The sequence below is a fragment of the Bos taurus genome, chromosome 26 (genome assembly GCF_002263795.3).
Source record: "Bos taurus isolate L1 Dominette 01449 registration number 42190680 breed Hereford chromosome 26, ARS-UCD2.0, whole genome shotgun sequence".
Classification (NCBI taxonomy): Eukaryota; Metazoa; Chordata; class Mammalia; order Artiodactyla; family Bovidae; genus Bos; species Bos taurus.
The window spans coordinates 11,331,378-11,352,730 of NC_037353.1; the positions used below are offsets into that span (position 1 = coordinate 11,331,378).

A 21,353-nucleotide genomic window follows, 5' to 3' on the forward strand; every position below is an offset into this window, starting at 1 on the left:
GGGTACCACTGAGGACACAGGGCCCACCCCTCACATCCCTACTTACCAAAATGGAGTTGCTGCTGTTTTTCTCTCCGTGGAGACTCTCACTCTCTTCCATGCCATGTCTTTCCTGCACAACATCAGCTCGTCCCAATCCAAGAACAGTGCTGAGTGGAGAATGGGAACCAACCTCCAGTCAGGTTACCTGCGAGTCCACACGAAGGTGAAGGTTATTATACCTTATAAGAGCAGCTTGCAGAGAGGCAGGGCATAAGACAATGGGAAATGAGAGGGACCATTCTGATGGGGAAGCGGTGAGGACAACAGAGAAAGGAAGGCTGGTCTGCAGAGGGGCTACAGCATAGTGTTTCCCCAGGGCTAGGGAGTAGAGGTCCTGAAGTAAAGAGGGTAAGCGGAATGCAGTGTAGAAAATCAGATTTTGTCAGATCAAATAGGATTGATATGGGAAAATACAAGATAGTGTTAACTAAAAGTAATCTGGATCAAAGAACCTGTGAACACAGTTTGATCCCTGAAGGTGTGTTTTCTTTAAATCTTTTATATGCCTGCTACATGCTGAGGGCACAGCAGACAAGAGGCATGAATGGAAAGCCTGCCATTTGTACCCCCAAAGGGCTTATAGATCAGCATCATAGATAGCTTTCAAAGTAAACAAAGGTTAAGAGTGACTCTCACTGGCTGTAACATTGTTCTTTTAGTATCACTAAGTCCTGTTCAATTCTTTTGCAACCCCATAGACTGTAGCCCTCTAGGCTCCTCTGTCCATGGGATTTCCCGAGCAAGAATACTAGAATAGGGTACCAGTTCCTTTTTCAGGGGATATTTCTGACCCAGTGATCGAACCTGCATCTCTTGCACTGGCAGGCGGATTCTTTACTGCTAAGCCACCTGGGAAGCGGTTGTAAAACTAGGAGTGAGTTAATTTTCTTCCTTATAAATCATGCTTTCTACAATAGCTATGTATGCCTTTTATGAGAGAAAAGCAATGAATCTTATATTTTAAATACACAAACACTACAGAAAAATGAAAACAAAGGAGACTAGGCTATAGAGAATCGATTCACACTCATCAGGCTAACAACAGCTTTATTTATAAAACACAATGCCAATTTTATTTATTCAGCCATGTCCAAGATCTTACGATAGCGGCCGAGGTTATACAGAGGGTTAGGATAAATCCTTGTTCACAAGGAAGATTAAATTATGGTTTATGTGGTATTTATGGAAGAGGGAGCTGGAAGAATGGTTAACAGATAAGGCACGTATTAATAATTGTATTTCTTTGATGAATAAAATAAGGGCTAACTAGAGGTGTATGCGGAGAAGGCAATGGCACCCCACTCCAGTACTCTTGCCTGGAAAATCCCATGGATGGAGAAGCCTTCTTTCCTTGCTTATGATAAAGCTTATTTCTAGGAAAGGTCTTAGCAATATTTAAAATTTATACTGATGAAAACAAACCTGTAACACATGCAACAAATATCACTTCTTGAAGAGATGATGCTGGTGTTACCACTGCCTGTGAAACCAGGTTGGAGCTGAACATCTGATGAGGAGCCAGAAACAGAATCCCCAAGTGATGAAGTGTTACCAAACACAGAGAGACTTTCCTTTTTCAAGACTTTCCTCAGTATTACTGGTCTCCCTAAACTCAGGCTTGCGTTTAAGCAGTTTCTGTTTTTAAAAAAATTTATTTATTCACTTAGTTTTATTTTTGGCTGAGTCTTTGTTGCTGCACAAGAACTTTCTCCAGCTGTGGCGAGCAGGGGCTACTCTCTAGCTGTGGAGTGCAGGCTTCTCATTGCGGTGGCTTCTCTTGTGGAGCGTGGGTTCTAGGCAAGCGGGCTTCAGTAGTTGTGGCCGCATGAATGCAGTTGCCCCAAAGAATGTGGAATCTTCCTGGACTGGGGATCAAATTCATGTCCCTTGCACCAGCAGGTGGATTCTTAACCACTGGACCACAGGGGAACTCCAGCAACTTCTATCTAAATGAGTAAACAGTCATAATCTCTTGCTCACTGATAAACATACGCTGTTCAGGGCTAGCAATTAGTTGGTCACACATTTTCAGTGTTTGGTCTTTGGAGACTTTTTCAAAGACTGTGCTTGTGATGCCACTGTCGGCACTGCTATCTTTGGACTGACCTGTACTCACCACTCTCTCAGCAATCTCCCCGTGACTCAAAGAAAGCATGGGGGCGTCGTTATGTGTTCAGCATCTCTTCAAAGTCTGCTCCTTTCGACTCCATTTACACTGTCAGCTGATACGTTTTTGGCAAAAGTAATGAGCTTTGCTATCATCTTTTAACCAGAGTCTCTAAATACTTCAAAATCTTTATCGGTCAGGTAATTTTCAAACATCATTGTGGCCCAAAGTCTGTACTAGTTAGCGTTGATTTACTGACATCATTCTAAGCGTTAGCAGTTGTGTTGGTGGCTCAGAGGGTAAAGAACTGACTGCAATGCAGGAGACCTGAGTTCGATCCCTGGGTTGGGAAGATCCTCTGGAGAAGAAAATGGCAACCCGCTCCAGCATTCTTGCCCAGAGAATCCCACCGACAGAAGAGCCTGGTAGGCTACAGTCTGTGGGATCGCAAAGAGTTGGGCATTACTGAGTGACTAACACAAAGGGCATTCTCGAGACTAAATTCTTAAGGAAATCTTGGATTTTCAGGCTCCTGTTGACCAAAGCAAGAATACTACTCAAAAAAAGGAAAAAAGCATTTATACCTGTTCTTCAAGGAGCATAGAATTCCCTGGTCACAGGGTCATATTATGGATGTAACACTGGGGGAAAAGTAAGTGCCATAAACATTATTTTTCACAAGAAGCTCAGGAGGGGGATGTGCAGAACAGTTGTCCAGGCACAGTAAAGTTTTGTAATTGTCTTCCAGTCCAGCTTGCTTGCAATGAGTTCATGTTGCTGGCACAAAGTGCTAATACAACCAATCCAAAAAGATTCCTCTTGTTACTGGTGCTTTCCTGTTTGCATAATACTGCAAAGGTAAACTGTGTACACCTTTTTGTTTTTTTAATGTATTCATCTGGCTGCACTAGGCCTTAGTTTTAGCACGTGGGATCTAGTTCCTTGACCAGGGATCAAACCCGGGCCCCTTGCACTGGAAGCCTAGAGTCGTAGCCACTGGACCACCAGGGGAGTCCCTGTGCACACCTTTTAAACATCTTGGACACAGACTTTTCTCAATCACTGTCAATTTTAACTTGTGTGTGTCTGCAGCCTAAGCACAACCAAGAACAGTCAACCTTTGCTTGGCATCCTAGATATCTGTTGGTGCCTTTTTGTCTGCCATTGTTAAGGTTTGTCTAGGAATGCAGTAGCAGTACAGAGCTGTAAATGTGTTCAGGGCTAAGGTTTTCATCAGATATAATCTTGGCAAATTCATCAATATCATTTTCAGTGGTCTCGTGATCATCAGCAGCTTCTTCACCACAGATTTTAAGATACTTGATACCATGATGCTTTTAAAAGTTTTACAGCCAGTCTTCTGAATATTCACACTCACTCTCAATGTTCAGTTCTTCATGGTATAGCCTAGCTTGTTTTATGACCTACAAGGCAGTCAGTGGTGTATATTGACTTCTTTGTTGTTGAATCCATTCAGTTAACACACAGTCAGGATCCTTGTTTTTGGTCCTATGAAATGTTTTTCTATTTTTCACTAGCACTTGGTTATCACCATCACCGTAAAAATTTTAAGAACTTATCTTTCTGTCTGTACAAGTCATAAATGTTGATGGTTCCCACACCATGTTATTCAGTAAGGCATCTCACAGACATACCACCACCAAGCTTTGCGGTAACTCCACTTTCTGAGCTACTGACAAAGACAGATGCATCCTTTTCTTCTGTTACCCAGAGGCATGTCTTTAACTCTTTGGGTCATTTTCACAGTGCAATTAATCCTCAAGCCACCAAATGTCAGCCGAGAGGAGACATTAGTGGTGATGGATATGATGGATATGAGTGCTGAGATATACCTAAGGCTGCAGAGCTGAGGTTTTGCTTCCAAATAATCCTGGTGCCAAACTTATAAAAATGCTTTTGGGTCTCAGACAGTACTTTTTTGGTTTTGTGTTTCGTCTATTTTGGAATTGTGGAGTAGAGACTGTAGATCTGTATTAAAAATATCATTTTAATGATGACAAGACTGAGGCTCAATTAGTAACTTGATTTTCTATTTCTTTTCAGTCTCCTAAACTTCGGCCACTTTATTGCACAAAGAAATTTTATTTTTTTTTTGGTATTGTCTGCCAAGATGATTTGAGTTGGAATATTTTTAGCAAAGGAACCTAATACTCTTGGCTGTTTGACTGACATAGCCAATAGTTGAGGCCCGTGCTGGGCAGTGTGAAGATGCCTAGGCAAGAAGAGGCTGGATGTGCTAAATTTATAGTCATTGAATCTAGATGTTTCTTTTTCTTCCAAATGATCTGTTTGGTACTTAATCTGTCTAGATACTTATTGTCCCACAATGAGTAATCAGGACAAATGAGAGAAAACAGCTCATTTCAGATCTGTCTCAGATACTCCTACAAGTTTCCCATAAATATCCACTCATCTGAAAGGTTTTGTTTGTTTTTTCTAATGATTCCCTAAATTATACATCCCAACTGTGACTCAGAATTATTGTTCATCAAGTTTCAGAATTAAAAACGTATTTTAGACATTCTGCTAAAATATTTCCTTTAACTTAGAAAGAATTCATTAGAATCTTGAATGCCTTTTAAGAGTCTGTGGTTAGGGTCCTACATCAAATATTATTTTATAAGTTCTTTGTGGAGGACCGGCCTTTCTCCCTTAGTCTCATCATCCCCATATTTGTGTAGATCTTCATGGAACATCTATAATGAACTGGAGATTGTTGATTCAGGCCTAAATCTTTTTCTCTTTTCCCATTATGTGCGAGAGCTGTCCTTAGGACTGAGGGGTTTATAAAACTATGTAAAGCACAGTTCCTGTAATCCCAGAAGTTTAAAACCTAGTAAATAAAATGAGAAATATATAAAATCCAATGAAAATTCTCTATCTCAGGAGAGGAAGGGATCACATTTGTTACAATCTATACCACACTTATGTTATTTTTTTACATTGGTTTCTCCTGTAAGACGGCAATAATAACTACCATTTATTGGTCTCTTCTGTACCCAACAGAGGCTGGCATTTAAAAAGCACCAGACTCAGAAATGTCCATTGACCTTACTCAGTGTCACAAAATTCTAAGTGAGAGAGTCTGGAATTGACCCTACTACTTGACTGCTGCTGAGTCTTCAGTCGTGTCCGACTCTGTGTGACCCCATAGGCGGCAGCCCACCAGGCTCCCCCGGCCCTGGGATTCCCCAGGCAAGAACACTGGAGTGGGCTGCCATTTCCTTCTCCAATGCATGAAAGTGAAAAGTCAAAGTGAAGTCGCTCAGTCGTGTCCGACCCTCAGCAACCCCATGGACTGCAGCCTTCCAGGCTCCTCCATCCATGGGATTTTCCAGGCAAGAGTACTGGAGTGGGGTGCCATTGCCTTCTCCAACTACTTGACTAGAAAGCTCTATTTATTTTTCACTCTAACTTAAACAACACTCTTTCCTTTGCCTTCAGCATATATTCTGTGTTCCCACCTGTCTCTTCACTATAGTCCATTCTCCTACTTTAGAAAAGAAAGGCATACCCTAACTTATCTGAAATCTTATGGTATATTATCTCAATAAGTAAAAATCTCTGGTTGCCCAACAAAAGGACGATTCAAATGACTGGGAGACTTCACTGGAGATCCAATGGTTAAGACTGTCTTTCGATGCAAGTGGTGCAGGTTTGATCAGGGGACTAAGATCCCATACGCTTTGTGGCCAAAAGACTGAAACATAAAACAGAAGCAATATTGTAACAAATTCAATAAATATTTTTAAATGGTCCATATTAGAAAAAAATCTTAAATAAGGCTCCTTGAACAATTAATCAAGGCACATAAAATCCTAACGTTTGTCTTTCTTATACATATTTCTGTTAAGAGAAAAATGTTGCTTTAGAACCAGCATATTTTGGCCAGTGTTTGGATACTCTGAATTAAAACAGAATAGGTATTGGGGGTGACTGTGCCTCGGCCCTTTATGGACTAGAATCAAAGAATGCAGTGCCCTTGAAAGTTCCATGATAGTAAAGGAAAGACAGCTTAGATTTTTTTTTTTTTAAGGAAAGCAATTTTTTTCAGCTACTTAAAGAATGCTCATCTTGGCACTTGTCATTAGCTAGAAAAAATTATAAGATTTTTCTCAGGTTAGTTGTCTATCATCCAATAAGGGAGCTAAACCCTATTTTATCAAATCAGATCATGAGATACTTATCCTGATTAAAGTCCATTCCCATTTTTAATATTTATTTGATTGTGCCAGGTCTTAGGTGTGGCTTACAGGAGCTTTAGCTGTGGCCTGTGGGACCTAGTTCTGTGACCAGGGATTGAACCTGGGCCTCCTGCATTAGGAATGCAAGGTCTTAGCCACTTAGCACAGGACAACCAGGGAAGTCCCCCATTCCCATTTTATTTCATCTTTTGAGTTACTTACTGTTTACTATCTCCTAATAGCTTCCCAGGTGGCTCAGTGGTGAAGAATCCACCTGCCAATGCAGGAGACACAGGAGATGTGGGTTTGAGCCCTGGGTTGGTCATTACGATCTCCTGGAGTAGGAAACAGCAACCCTAATAACAACATCTCCTAATAACAACAAGTGAATTTGCTAGATGCTGGGCCAATTAGTTATTAGCTGTGTGACAGAGACTGGTTGTGTGCTCATCAACTGGGCTTCTTCCTGGGTGTGAAGGAAAACCACATTTCCCACTCTCCCCTGCAGTCAAACTGGGACCACATGCCTAGGTTCCTATCCCAGGAACATGAGCAGAAGTAATCGACACCACTTTCCAGGCCTAGTTATAAACTCTCTGGGCACCATTATTCAAGCTCTCTCTTCTCCTTCTGCTGGGCCCACGGAGGTCAAAACTGCAGATTACCAGATGAAAGGAACCAAGCCACTGTTCTGAAGACAACTGCACAGGGGTGACCCTACTATCACTAGGGCTATGACATGAATGACAAATAGGGTGGAGCTGTAATTTTTTAAAATAGCATCTACCTTTAATTACCCTGATTAATATAAACAATGTATACTTTTATTATGGAGAAGTAAATGGCAACCCACTCCAATATTGTTGCCTGGGAAATCCTGTGGACAGAGGAGCCTGGCAGGTTACAGACCGAAGAGCTGGACACAACTTAGCGACTAAACAACTACTTACTTTTATTAAGCATACCAGATTTCGAATCAAGATTCCTAAAGAATATCACACCTGTTCTCATAGATCTTGATTTATATGCAACTTCTACTCTTAGCTGGATACTACATTGCATTATTGCAAATTAAGAAATGAAAAATGTGTTGCTTTGTTTAAGTCATGTAAAATTACTTATATGAGAGCTGTATCATCGTAATCTTGACAGCTCATAGAAATACACTGTACAACATGGATTCTGTAACTTCTCAGTGATTTTGATACTGTTACTTAAAAGAAATATTAGCATATCTGAATTGAAAAATAAAATCTGACTTTTTCTGTCAGAAAATAAGTCATATTTTAGAGATTAGTTTCCAAATGAGGACTGGCTTTATTAATTGGGTCATATGGCTTTGTCATTTGTGGTCTGGTTGACCACAAGATAGGGGTACTTTCCATATATTCAGTGAATGAAAGCTTTAAGTCTTGACATAACTATATTTAAAATATGCTAAAAGAAGTTTATAAAAAACACTTTACTATCATAAATAACTGAAATTAGTATCTCCAATTTTGACTGAGTATATTGGTTTAAATGAAACACTGCTGAGTGAAAGAATAAAAGGTAAAATTAACATTTACTAGATAATCTGTGATAATAGCATTTTTGGTGCAGTTTCAGAGACTGAGACTCTTAATATCTGTCTAATAAAACCTTTTATAAGTGAGATGGTTTCTAATTTATAGCTTTCAATAAAACTAAAAAGAGGACCTAATTCAATTATTAGCTGATAAAACTTTTAAGTAATTTTGGATAATAAATCACTTATTTTTGACATCTAATTTGAAAGAAGTTAAAGAAATTGGGTGACACTGCCATAATTTCTATTATTATATTATTATTGTGAAAAACAGCAAGAGAATAGAAGTGGCACTTTGTCCTATTTTTAGAAATAATGTTCTTCTAGGAGTACCTCAACTAATGATATACGGAATTTAGAAAAATGGTAACAATAATCCTGTATACAAGACAGCAAAAGAGACACTGATGTACAGAACAGTCTTTTGGACTCTGTGGGAGAGGGAGAAGGTGGGATGATTTGGGACAATGGCACTGAAATATGTATAATATCATATATTAAAGGAATCGCCAGTCCAGGTTCAATGCACGATACTGGATGCTTGGGGCTGGTGCACTGGGACGACCCAGAAGGATGGTATGGGGAGGGGGGAGGGAGGAGGGAGGAGGGAGGAGGGTTCAGGATGGGGGACACATGTATACCTGTGGCGGATTCATTTTGATATATGGCAAAACCAATACAATGTTGTAAAGTTAAATAAAATTAAATTAAAAAATAATAATAAAATAAACTTTTATTAAAAAAAAAAAATTATTTTTGCCATACTGCATGGCATGCAGGATCTTAGCTCCCTGACCAGGAATTTAACCCTTGAACTCTATATTAGAAACACAGTCTTAACCCACTGGACCACCAGGAAAGTTCCCCCACTAACTTCAATAAAATGTACACGCCTACAAACTTCTACTTAGGTGCTTGGCAATTACGAAAAATATTTAACTGAACTGATTTTTTAACTACGTGTACAACAATAATAATCTTAACTACAGAGTATTTTTTTTTAACTTAGAGGGAACTAAAAAAATTAAAATCTGTATCTGTTTTTGTTTGAAGCACATGATAAGTGATCAGTGAAAATCTTTGGAGCACAAATACTCTGTATTAGGGTAAAAAAAACTTGCATTAGGGTGAAAAACTGGGGGAAATGGAATGAAAAAGAGCTCAGGAAGTAAAAAGAACAATGCTCATTTTCTGAGTGCTAAAGAAGAGTTCATGTATTTTTAAAAAAATGTGTGCTAGTCTCAGAGTTGCTAACATGAGATCATACTATTCTAATTATTTGGAGCTGATACTTTTCCTTGTGTATCTATTTTTAAAAAATTGGTTAGGTTCTTATAATTTATGTATTCATATTCTGGCTCTGGCACTGCCTATGATGAGACCTTGGGCATGCTGCTTAACTTTTCAGAGCCTTGGTTTTTTCCCTATAAAATGAGAAAGTTGAACCAGATCACTTGCATGTCCCATTATGTCTCTAATATTCTATAACTCTGTGACTAAAGACTCAGAAATATTCCTTTAGATGACTGAAAACAAAAACTACCCAAAGAGGTGTTTCCTTTTCCCCCCTTCTTTCTCATTTTCCTTTTTCTCTCCCAACATCACTAAGGCCCTGTTGGCATACAGCAAAGATTGTATGTTTTGAGGGAGTTACTAAAATTGGTCTCATTATGTTCCAATTAATTACAGTGAATTCACTGGCTTCCCTCAACCAAAAACAGTCAAACTACTCATGACATCATTATTTCCCCTAGTAATGAAAATCTGAAATGCATATAATAAAGGTAATATTTTCTGAAATAAAAAGATCACATTGGCATGATCCTTCTTCCTCCTTCTGAGGAAGACAGAATCTTGAAATAGCTCATCAGAAAGAGAACTCTTTAGAAAAGTTCACCAGAAAGTCTATAATTGCTCCTGAAAAATATGTGAGGTCAGCTAGCACCGCCTTGTGCTATTTTCAAAACAATGCAAGATATAATGCATAAATAGTACTGTTTTGGTTTTAAAAGGTCTGTCTGGTCAAGGCTGTGGTTTTTCCTGTGGTCACATATGGATGTGAGAGTTGGACTGTGAAGAAGGCTGAGCGCCAAAGAATTGATGCTTTTGAACTGTGGTGTTGGAGAAGACTCTTGAGAGTCCCTTGGACTGCAAGGAGATCCAACCAGTCCATTCTGAACGAGATCAGCCCTGGGATTTCTTTGGAAGGAATGATGCTAAAGCTGAAGCTCCAGTACTTTGGCCACCTCATGCGAAGAGCTGACTCACTGGAAAAGACCCTGATGCTGGGAGGGATTGGGGGCAGGAGGAGAAGGGGACAACAGAGGATGAGATGGCTGGATGGCATCACCGACTCGATGGACGTGAGTCTGAGTGAACTCCGGGAGTTGGTGATGGACAGGGAGGCCTGGCGTGCTGTGATTCATGGGGTCGCAAAGAGTCGGACATGACTGAGCGACTGAACTGAAGAAAACTGAACTTTCATTTTGATAATAGAATGGTCTGATTTTTCATATTTGCAGTGAGAAAAAGTCTTGAAATGCTAGTGCTGTGTTCTTCTTTCTTGTTCCACACTTCCATGTAGTTAGATCCACCCATGTCGACTTGGGGACAACTGAGATTTTTAGATCAGGGATTCAAAGAGAGACAGTTAATAACTCAACTGATGGACTTCCAAAAAACAGCAGAGTAGGGCAGGGAACCCATGTGAGGAGATGGTTGCTGACCAACCCTGGGGAGCTATGTGGAGAGGAGTCCGGGGACTGCAGTTCATCCCCACCATGCGAGTGAGCGTGCCTCTTTGCGTATTAGGAGAACCGCAGGTGCTGCGGTCATCACTGTCAGCTCATGGTTGCACCTGCGCTGGGCCTCTTGGCTCATCCAGCTGAAAGACATCTGCTGCTGCTGCTGCTGCTGCTAAGTCGTTTCAATCGTGTCCGACTCTGTGCGACCCCACAGACGGCAGCACACGAGGCTCCCCTCTCCCTGGGATTCTCCAGGCAAGAACACTGGAGTGGGTTGCCATTTCCCTCTCCAATGCATGAAACTGAAAAGTGAAAGTGAAGTCGCTGAGTCTTGTCCGACTCTTAGCGACCCCATGGACTGCGGCCCACCAGGCTCCTCCATCCATGGGAGTTTCCAGGCAAGAGTACTGGAGTGGGCTGCTGCTGCTTAGTCGTGCCTGAATCTTTGCAATCCCATGGACTGTAACCCGCCAGGCTCCTTGGTCCATGGGATTTCTCAGGCAAAAATACTGGAGTGGCTTGCCATTTCCTTCTCTATAGGATCTTCTTAACCGGGGGATAGAACCTGGATCTTGGCAGGTGGATTCTTTACCACTGAGCTACCTGGGAAGCCCAGAGAATGTCTGCCTGTGTCCTAAGACCTTGCTAGGCTCCCAAATAAACTGCTGTGAATTTCAACCTTGTCAACAGGATATATTTGAAAAGATATATATTTAAAAAGATGTTTATCTTTTCAAAATCGTGTGAGATCCTTCCCCACCAGAGGACACTGAAGATGAAGTAGAAAACAGAAACCCCAGCTTTAGGACTTGGAAGAGTCTGGACTGGGAAACCCATCTGTGGAGTATGTGTGTGTGTGTGCGTGTGTGCGTGTGTGCAGTTACATGTATATATTTATGATGAAGAAATATTAAAGTCTTAAGACCAAATGAGATGGCATATAAGAAAGTGCACAGTGTGAACTCCTCTATACATCCTATTAATAAAAGTTTTATTGAATACCTAATGAGGATTTATTGGGCACCTACTATGTGCCAGGCACTGTCCTTGGTACTAGGGATATAGTGGTGAACAAGATGGATGAGGTCTCTGTCTCATAGGTCTGCCCTATAGTGGGAGAAGACATATTATAAACAAAGAAAGTAATTTCAGTTATTGTAAGAACCTTATGAAGAAAGTAAATGAGGTCAGTTGGATAGAAAGTGACTGGCTAGGGGGGTGAGGGGTGAAGGGAGCAACCTCAGGGACAGTGGGCAAAGATCACCTCTTTGGGGAGGGTAACACTGACTAATGACAAGTTAGTCATGGAGAGACATCTGGAGAGAACAGAGGGAAGACAGAGTGCAGAAGCTCTCAGGCAAGTACCAGTTGACCATGTTTTAGAAAGATGGCCAATGATGCAACTTCTGCAAGCTCAGGAGTGGGGAGCCTCCTTCAGTGAGGAGATGATGGGGTATTATAGCTCAACACAGAGTTAAGTGAATAGTGTGTTGTTTCTTTGACACACCACATAAGAAAATTCTTATTAGGAATTTAAAAAGAGCTTGTAACAAAAAGCTTCCCTGGGCCCCCTCCTGTCCTGCTTCTCAGAAGCAATCACCCTTACAATCTACTTTTAGTTCTGTTGACATATTTTTGAATAACACACTCCTAACGTTATTTCTTCATGTATTAATTATAGGCACTATCTACTTACTTCCTACAATGACAGATAAGTACTTAGCCAAGAGAGTTATGGTTATTTTTCTGCCTCTACTGGTTACCCTCACACCTATAAATAATTAACTTCTATGTCCTGTTCCTTCATCTCTTGATTCCCACATTGTAAGACTGGGATATTACAGACCTAAACCTTTCTGTTGCTTTTCTTCCTCCCATTTCCCCCCTGCATGTCTCTGTTGCACACAACCTCCTATGCACTACAGAATACAGTAATTCTAACTCTTTTTTAGCATGTCATACATACAGGACCCTTTATATGTAGGTGCTGCCTGCTTTTTCCATCTCCTGTCATTGTCCACAGTAGCTATACTCAAAGTCTTACTGAACTAGGTACTTACAGTTTTTGTAATGACTTTTGTGTGCTCATGTCTTTTTTTTCATTACCTCATATGTTTTCATTGCCTGGAATGGCCACCTTCTACAATTCACTGGCAAACCCCATTCATTCATTTCAGTCTACATGCCACTTTACAAAACCTTCCTTGGTGGATGTCATTTATAAATATAAAAAATATTTATTCAATGGCTGTTATATGCAAGGCACTGTTGTAAGTGTCAGGGTTACAGAGGTTCTAGACAGACACGCATGAGCTTGCATACCAGTGACTTATGCAGATTGAATAAAAACAAATAGCATGATGAAACATATTATGTGTTAGGCTTTACTAAATAACTAACAAATGCTATTTTAATCCTCACAACATTAGGGAGACTTTTATATCCTTCCCGAGGTCACTTCCTGTAAGTGACTGAGTTTATATTCAAACTCAAATCTGTCTATCATCAGAGCTGTCACTCTAAATTATTCTCATTCTGCTCCTATTACTCTTTGTACACTTCTATCATAACATTTGTCATACTGTTTTGAAATTGTGCATGGATTTCCCCATATAAACCACAGGATATAAAAAAAAAAAATCATTCGTGTGACTATTTTCTCAGTTTTCTCAGGATGGCCACAGAAGTAATACCATTCTACAGGCATAAGAGAGAAATGATTGCATTACATACGATGGGTGCTGTAGGGAACAGGGATTATATTCTTGCTTGAAATCTCAGATTGAGAAAGACTTGCTTTAGGACAAAGCCTTCTTAAAGACAGAGATACCTGCTGCATAATGGGTACCTGATAAATGTTTGTTGAACCTGTTATTCAAACCTTTGCAAAAATACCTACTCAGTTTTTGGATTGAAAAACTGTCTACATTAGTCCTGTATTTGGAGATGGCTTTGCAGCAGGAGCTTGGCACTCAAGTCTTCTTTCAGTAGAGTTTCAGGGTGTTCAGTCCAAACTTTAAGAAGCAGTAGGAAGCAGTGGTTAACTGTGCAGACTCTATAGCCATCTACCCAGATTCCAATTCTATCGTTTACTATTTGTACAATAAGTGATTATTTAACATGTGCCAGGCACTTTTAAAAGTACTTTACAGGCATTTCCTGACTAAACCTAACACCTCTGCGTAGTGAATACCTTTACTATTCCTCAATAGTGCTACGACTCAGTTTTCTTCTCTACTAAAGGCAGAGAGTTGGACATGACTTAGCAATAGAATAATAACTAAAGGCAGGATACTGATAACAGAATACTTTACATGGTATCTAGGATTGAATGAGTATAAAATGCTTAGAATAGTATCCAGCACAGAGGAACTTAGTTATTACTACTTGTACAGGCTGTGATCAGAGCAAGAAATCAGCTTGATGTAACTTAATTTTTTCATCTTAAGCTAACGTTCACTTCAAAGGGACTAATGGGAATTATCTGGAATGGGCCTAAATCTTAAGCATCTCCCAATCAAGTTGGCTCTGTGTTTCTAAGGGAAAACTAGTGGCTGGTGCTGAGATGGAAAAAGCAGGAAAAAATACCTCTGAAATCTGTTCAGTTTTCTGCATCTGCTCTGCCATGTCCCAGTTCCACATTATCACCACCTCTTGTTGGGATGGCTGCAATAGCCTCCTGGCTGGTTCAACGGCATTCTCCTTGGCGGCCTCTATTCTCTGCTCCAGGAGATTAACCTTTTCAAAACACAAAGGCAAATAGTATTGTATGATACGCACACTTACAACAGTCCTTTGGTTTCTCATTGTTCTTAGAATAAGAATCCAAATCAGCCACTTAGTTGACTAAGCCTTGTAGGATATGCCCTTAGCCCATCCCTCTCCACCCACCTCAGCCACATCAGCCTTCATTCATTATTCGGCAAGTATTTGTTTGATCACCACGTATTTACGGAGTCACTGGGGATACAGCAGTGACCAAGAGAAACACAGCTCTTATAGAACTTACCTTTTAGGAGGTGGGAGAACAATGACAACAAAAACCAGACATGTAATAATTACTATAAAAAAGATAATTGCTGGTTGTAATAAGTAGGAAAATGAAATCTAGCCTGCAAATAAGAAAGAGGAGCATTTGAGATAAGACGGACAGTCTTTTCTAAGCAGGTAATATGATAAAAGAGATCTAAAGCAGGAAGAGAAGTGAGTCACATGATAAATGGAGAGGAGAGAATTCAGGTGGAGGGAATCTATGCAAAGGTTCACATATGCTACAAGAGGCTGGTGTGTTTGAGGTACCCAGAGTAGAACTCATGGTACAGAGGTAAGAAAGTAGGGAGTAAGATTGACTGGTACTTGATCCTGTAGGGCCTAGTAGGTCATCATAAGAATTAGGAATTTGGGGGACTTCTGGTAGTCCAGTGGTTAAGATTCTGTCTTCCAGTAAAGGGGGTGTGGGTTAAGACTCTACCCTCCAATGTAGAGGGGGTGTGGGTTCGATCCCTGGTCAGGGAGCTACGATCCCACATGCAGGGCAGTGTGGCCAAAAAAAAAAAAAAACTATGAACTGTTTGTCACATAACTGTTTTGGTTCTATTTTCTTTGTTCTCTCTTCTTTTGTTCTCCCTAATATTCTTTTTTCCCCCTCAAATCTTCTGAAGGTAAGTAGTTGCAGACACTGATACACTTTGCTGCTAAATACTGAAACAAACATCTTTCCAAAATAAAGACATGCTTCTACATGGTTACAAATTATCACATGCCCCCAAATTAATACTGACTCAGTATAATCTACGTGTAATCCATATTTAAATATCCACAATTGTCCACAATATGTTTTTCTTTTTGCAGTTACTTTTTAAAAAATCTATAACCAATGAAGATTCATGAATTTCATTTAGCAACAAGCACCTGCCTTTTGACTCTCTCTTTCCCTAACACTGACATTTCTAGGTCTGTTGACCTGTAAAATGGTCCTCACGATTAGATTCAGGTTAAACATTTCTGTCAGGCTTCCCGGGTGATGCACTGGCAGGAATCTGCCTGCCAATGCAGGAGATGCAGGTTCGATCCCTGGGTTGGGAAGATCCCCTGGAGTAGAAACTAGCAATCCACTCCAGTATTTTTGCCTGGAAAGTGCCATGGAGAGAGGAGCCTGGTGGGCCCCAGTCCAAGGGGTCACAAAGAGTCGGTCTTGAGTGACCACACACACACACACAATCCATTGTTTTAGCATTCACTGATAAGCTTTATCTATGTTGATTTTGGGGCTTCCCAGGTGGCACTAGTGGTTAAGGAACCTGCCTGCCAAAGCAGGAGACATAAGAGACGAGGGCTCAATTGCTGGGTCAGGAAGATCCCCTGGAGGAGGGCATGAAAACCCACTCCAGGGTTCTTGCCTGGAGAATCCCATGGATAGAGGAGTCTGGCAGGCTACAGTCTACAGAGTCCCAAAGAGTTTGACATGACTGAAGTGACTTAACAGGGATGTCAATTTTTACATTGGGAGTTGCAAAGTGGGGACAGTTTACTATTCTTTTTGCATTAACTGGCATTCTCGTGTAAAGAATAGCTTTCCATTTTTAGTCCTTTTCTCCCTCATCCATCCTCCTACAAAGAGGACTTAAAACATTAAATGTGTTATTAAACTATTACCATCATTATTCTTTTGATGCACAATTTGTGCCAAACATGGTCAGTGTAAAACCCTTTATGCCAGATCCAGTGTCCTTTGTTAAATGACTTCATTCATTCTGAAGACTTCTTTGCTTTTTCTGACAAGAATGTTCTAGGCTCACTTTATAATTTTCTTGCCCCAGACCTGGAAGCAGTCTTCTCTCCAAGAGGCACTGTTTTCTTTTAGGGATAAATGGTATTTAGAAACCATTTGGGTGGCTTGGTCCTGGGGTGTTCATTGTTACTGGGGTGCCAGGGCTTCTATGCCTCCAGGCCCTCTCAGTGGACCCAATTAAGATAAAAAAAAGATAATAAAACCCAAACAACCCAGGTCATTCTACTACCAATTCAAATCCAACTTCATGGGATTCTTCTTTACTTTCTATTATATTTATTTCCCTTCTCCCACAGTGAGAACCCTAGAACCAAACATGAATATATTTACTGATTTGCTTTTTCCTATAACACATGCATAATAGTTTCAAAATTATACCAATACCCGTTTCAACATCAAGCCTACTAAGCCAAGTTATTAATTTTTTTGCATTTCTTTTTGCTCTTCATCATATCCCACAACTCCTAACTCCTGAACATAGTATACTGTGCCCAAGTTAACTGAACAAGCTCTTTATCTCTGTGTAGCTATGCTGACAATTTGATATACAGGTAAATTCATCTCTTTCTTTGCATTAAATTTTAGGGCTTGCTTTTATTTTTAGATTTAATTTTTTGAAAAGGCAAACTCTGTTTTTTTTAAAAAGTTACAGAAGTCACATTCTCATCCCCTATAGATAACCATTTACAACTAATTTTCTGTTTTATAGTTTTTGTATTTCTATCTTCAAAAATATACCAAAAATGTGTGTGGAATATATATGTATGTAAACTCTGATTTCTTCTTTTTGCTTACATAACAGTACAGTTTTTATATACTTTTGCATCTTTTTTCTTCACTGAACAATACAAATATCATTTTATTCTAAAACATCATTGAAGTGCTTTAAGCCAGAGGTTGACATGATCATTCCCACCTGAAGCTGGTTTTGCTGCCCTATAAATAATGGAGAACACGATGTGAAGCAGGCGACCAGCTGGAGGCTGTAGGGGTCTGGGCAATGAAAAGGGAGGGGAGCATTTTATTTCACTTCTAACAAAAAAGTGCAACAGATACATTTGTTTATGAACTGGATGAGAGTGGTGAGGGAAAAGGAGAGCTCAGAGATGATTCCTCCTCATGAATAACTAGGTAGATGTGTGGTAGTGTCATTTACTGAGGCACAGATTAGGGAGGAGAGGCTTCACGTTTTGCAATGAAAAATCACGATCCCATATTGAATATGCCAAGGCAGAGATTAACAGTAAACAAGGAGAGGGTGACCTTTTGCTGGCCCAGAAGCCAAATGAAGAATGTTTCAAGGCTGAAACATTTAACTGTGTGGATGAAACAAACTGTGAGGAATACTTCTGGGAGCGAGAATAAAATAAGGCAGAAAATCCACTGGTTCTTGTATTTATCCTGCCCCTATACCTGGGTGCTTACTCCTCTCTTTTTTTTAAACTTATTTGACATCTAATAACCCTTGGAAATCCAGATCAAACACTACTTGCTCAGGTTCCAGTGACATTGTCTTTAGAAATGCTCTAAACATTTTCTTCAAAACACTCAGTACAGTTGTAATTTCTCAATTATTTGTCTTTGCAATTTTTTGTCAATTATTGGAATATAACAGTGACAGACTTTTATTTTCTTGGGCTCCAAAATCACTGCAGGTGGTGACTGCAGCCACAAAATTAAAAGATACTTGCTCCTTGGAAGAAAAGCTATGACAAATCTAGACAGCATACTAAGAAGCAGGGACACCACTCTGTTGACAAAAGTCCGTATAAAGTTATGGTTTTTCAAGCAGTCATGGACAGATGTGAGAGTTGGACCATAAAGAAGGCTGAGCATTGAAGAACTGATCCTTTCAAACTGTGATGCTGGAGAAGACTCTTGAGAGTCCCTTGGGCAGCAAGGAGATCCAACCAGTCAATCCTGAAGGAAATCAACAATGAGTTTTCATTGGAAGGACTGATGCTAAAGCTGAAGCTCCAATACTTTGGCCACCTGATGTGAAGAGCCAACTCACTGGAAAAGACCCTAACGCTGGGAAAGACTGAGGACAAGAGAAGGGAACAACAGAGGATGAGATGGTTGGATGGCATCACCGACTCAGTGGACATGAGTCTGAGCAAACTCCTGGAGACAGTGATGGGCAGGGAAGCCTGGCATGCTGTAGTTCATTGGGTTGCAAACAGTCAGACATGACTGAACAACAAAGCTCCTGGAGGGTTAGGGTCTGTTTTGGTAGCTCTCCTCCACTGTCTCAGTACGGCCTAGTCTAGTGTGTGGTACTTAGCAGGTTTTCAATAAATATTTGTTGAACAATAAATAAATGTAGCACCTGGAGGGCCCAAGAGTTGGAATCAGTAACAGCTAGTAAAAAGCAATACAGGCATTATGAGGTAAAGACTGGAAGCGTAGATTTTTGGGTAGACTTGCCTGAAGGGGTAATGAAGAGTTTGACACAGAGGCCCCTAAAGACTTAAGTTCCAGCCCAAACAGTAAATTACAGTTTTATTTGATCATCTCTGCTTTCTTCCCTTTCACATCTACTTTCTCTGCTCATTTTTACTCCTGGCCTTGCATCCCTTCTTTACTCCAAACTGGCTCACCACAAATATGATTTTGTGGGGAAAGAAAGCAAACGGAATGAGACAGTGGGAAGTTAGAAAGGGAAGCGGGGTAGGTTATGGGAAACATAAATGTAGAAAAAGAAAAAGAAAGACAATAAGCTCAACAAAACAGTTACTATGTTACAAATGCTGCTAACCAAATAAAACAGTGGAAAATAAGATCACATGTGAGAGGGCAGGTCTTGAAGTCATCCAGCTGAGTTTAAATTCCTAGTTCCACCATTAATAGCTGTATGCCTTTGAGCAAATTATTTAATCTTGAACTCAGTTTCCTAAAAATCTATAAAAATGGCATAATAACAGTTTAAAATCTATAAAAAGTGCATATTAACAGTATCCACCTCATAGGGTTGTTCTCCAGATCAGTACCATAACCAGTTTTAAAGTGCTTAGGACCACGGCTGGCACAAGGTAAATGCTCAGTTAACGTTAGCAGTTACTTTTCTTTAAAATGAAGCACAGCACGCAGAGATGGCCCAAGTAGTAAATATTTGTCATATGACTGTAATAACACTGCACCAAAAGAAAAGGATCACTTTAAGATAATCAGAGACGATGTACTGGCACTTACATTTGAGCACTGCAAAGACCTTACCTGTGCATGCAAGATAGGTAGCTGCTTTATATTTTCAGAATGGCAAAAACTAGCAAACAAACCCACAAAGAGTGAAGAATGCTTTTGAAAATCTTTTCTGAGAAAAATGTACCTTGTCCATGAGGGCGCCTATGGACAACAGGTAGGATCATGAAGCGAAGGAAGTGAAGTGACCTTCTGGGTGCGGGCAGCGCTCATTCTAAGTTACTCTTTAGAAGCAGAGCCTGTCCCGGTCCACAGTGAAAAGGCCTGCCATTTCTCACCTGGTCCCTAAGGGAGTCGCGGAGTTAAGTGGAGTGGCAGCGGCCTCACTTCGGGGCCTCCGCTACGTCTTTATTGTCTCCAGATTGGAATCCGAGATCCGCAACGCTGCCAAGAGAGGGTGGCACCCACCGCAGCCAGGAAGCAGCATCCTACCCGGCTTGGCACGCGGATACCCGCGGGAAGCTCCGCCCACTAGCCGCTCTCCAGTCTGCTTCCGCCCATTGGTCGCTCGGCATACCGAGACCCGCCCCCAAATTTGAAAGCTTCTCCCGGGAGCGGAAGAAAAATCCACAGAGAGAGACCGCGGCGCTCCAACGCGTCTTTCCGGAAGCTCCGCCCACTCCCAGCGTTCAATGCGGGACCCTGGCCGCCATTGTTTGAATTTGAAAAGGGCAATAACTCAGTGCTGGTCGCGGGTGGGGCTGGCAGGTTAACGTTTGCAGGTGAGGGCCCGAGGAAGGAAATGGGGGACTCCGTACATACCAGGTGAGGTGAAGAAAGGTCTCAGACGGTGTGAGTACCTTCCGACCGGGCTCAAGACGCCCCTCAGGTTACTGTCGATACGTGGGGCTCCGGGTGCTCTGTGGAGGGCTGAACCATTTTACTAGAGTTAGGGTTTAAATCTGGTCTCTGCCGTTTCAGTCCATGGGGTTGCAAAGAGTCGGACACAACCGAGCGACTGAACAACAACAACAATCGCCGCTTATTAACTCTGAGGCAAGGCAAAGTCTTCAGTATCTCTGGGCCTCAGTTTCTTCATCTGTTAAAAGGGCTTAATTATAGAACTTACCTCTTCCGCCTCTTACGAAGATAAGGATAATGTGTAAAACTGTTAGAAACAGTGCCATTGGTATAGTAAGCACTATGTATTTGCAAGCCTTAGTATTTTTATTATTGTTACTGCTGCTTTGAGGATCAGGCCTCCTTTGCCAAATCTGGTGTCCTGTATCCCCAAGGTGAGCATTTTGCTCGGCAAGTGGCTTGGTCTGTTTTTAGGGCAGTCGGGGGCTCGATGTCTGTGCAGTTATTTCCAGACTGCTACCGCCGGTGCCGGGGCGCTCCCTTCTTGGTCTTTGCAGTGCGGAGCGAAAGGGGGGGGTGTGTGGCGTGTGTGATGACTGCAGTCATCTCCACCCACCCACCCTCACCCCCGGTTTGGAAGGTTTCCCCCATCTCATTATACTTTTTGGTTCAGTAATTCCTGCTTAATGTCGCTCTCTAATATTCCTTACTGGAGGGCTAATTGACAGAAGGTCGAGCCTTATGGGTTAGTTTGTTTTTAATCCCCAAGCTGATCAAATTCAGGTTTGAATCCGTTCTTAAAACAAGGTAGCATTACCCGGAAACAGCCTTAACTGTGTACATTTTATTAAATGTCCAAGACCTGAGACTTCAGGTTGCAAAATAATGTAAAAGA

General features: G+C 41.0%; 2 protein-coding genes across 4 annotated transcripts in view; one reads left to right on the forward strand and one right to left on the reverse strand.

Moving 5' to 3' along the window:
- Nucleotides 1–20,128, reverse strand: part of PANK1 (pantothenate kinase 1) — a 104,431-nt gene extending 84,303 nt beyond the window's left edge. The window contains exons 1-3 of the mRNA XM_005225413.4: nucleotides 19,936–20,128; nucleotides 14,254–14,403; nucleotides 47–187 (exon numbers count right to left, since the gene is read on the reverse strand). The gene's annotated coding sequence lies outside the window, so the exon portion shown is untranslated. The remainder of the gene's footprint in view (nucleotides 1–46; nucleotides 188–14,253; nucleotides 14,404–19,935) is intronic.
- A 165-nt stretch (nucleotides 20,129–20,293) lies between these two features.
- KIF20B (kinesin family member 20B) overlaps nucleotides 20,294–21,353 on the forward strand; it is an 83,974-nt gene continuing 82,914 nt past the window's right edge. For 2 of the 3 annotated variants that reach the window (XM_005225362.5, XM_005225363.5), the window contains exon 1: nucleotides 20,294–20,422. In XM_005225362.5, the coding sequence (XP_005225419.1) occupies nucleotides 20,400–20,422 (23 nt within the window). In that variant the 5' untranslated portion in view covers nucleotides 20,294–20,399. The remainder of the gene's footprint in view (nucleotides 20,423–21,353) is intronic. The other variant, XM_010819733.4, reaches the window with a different exon arrangement.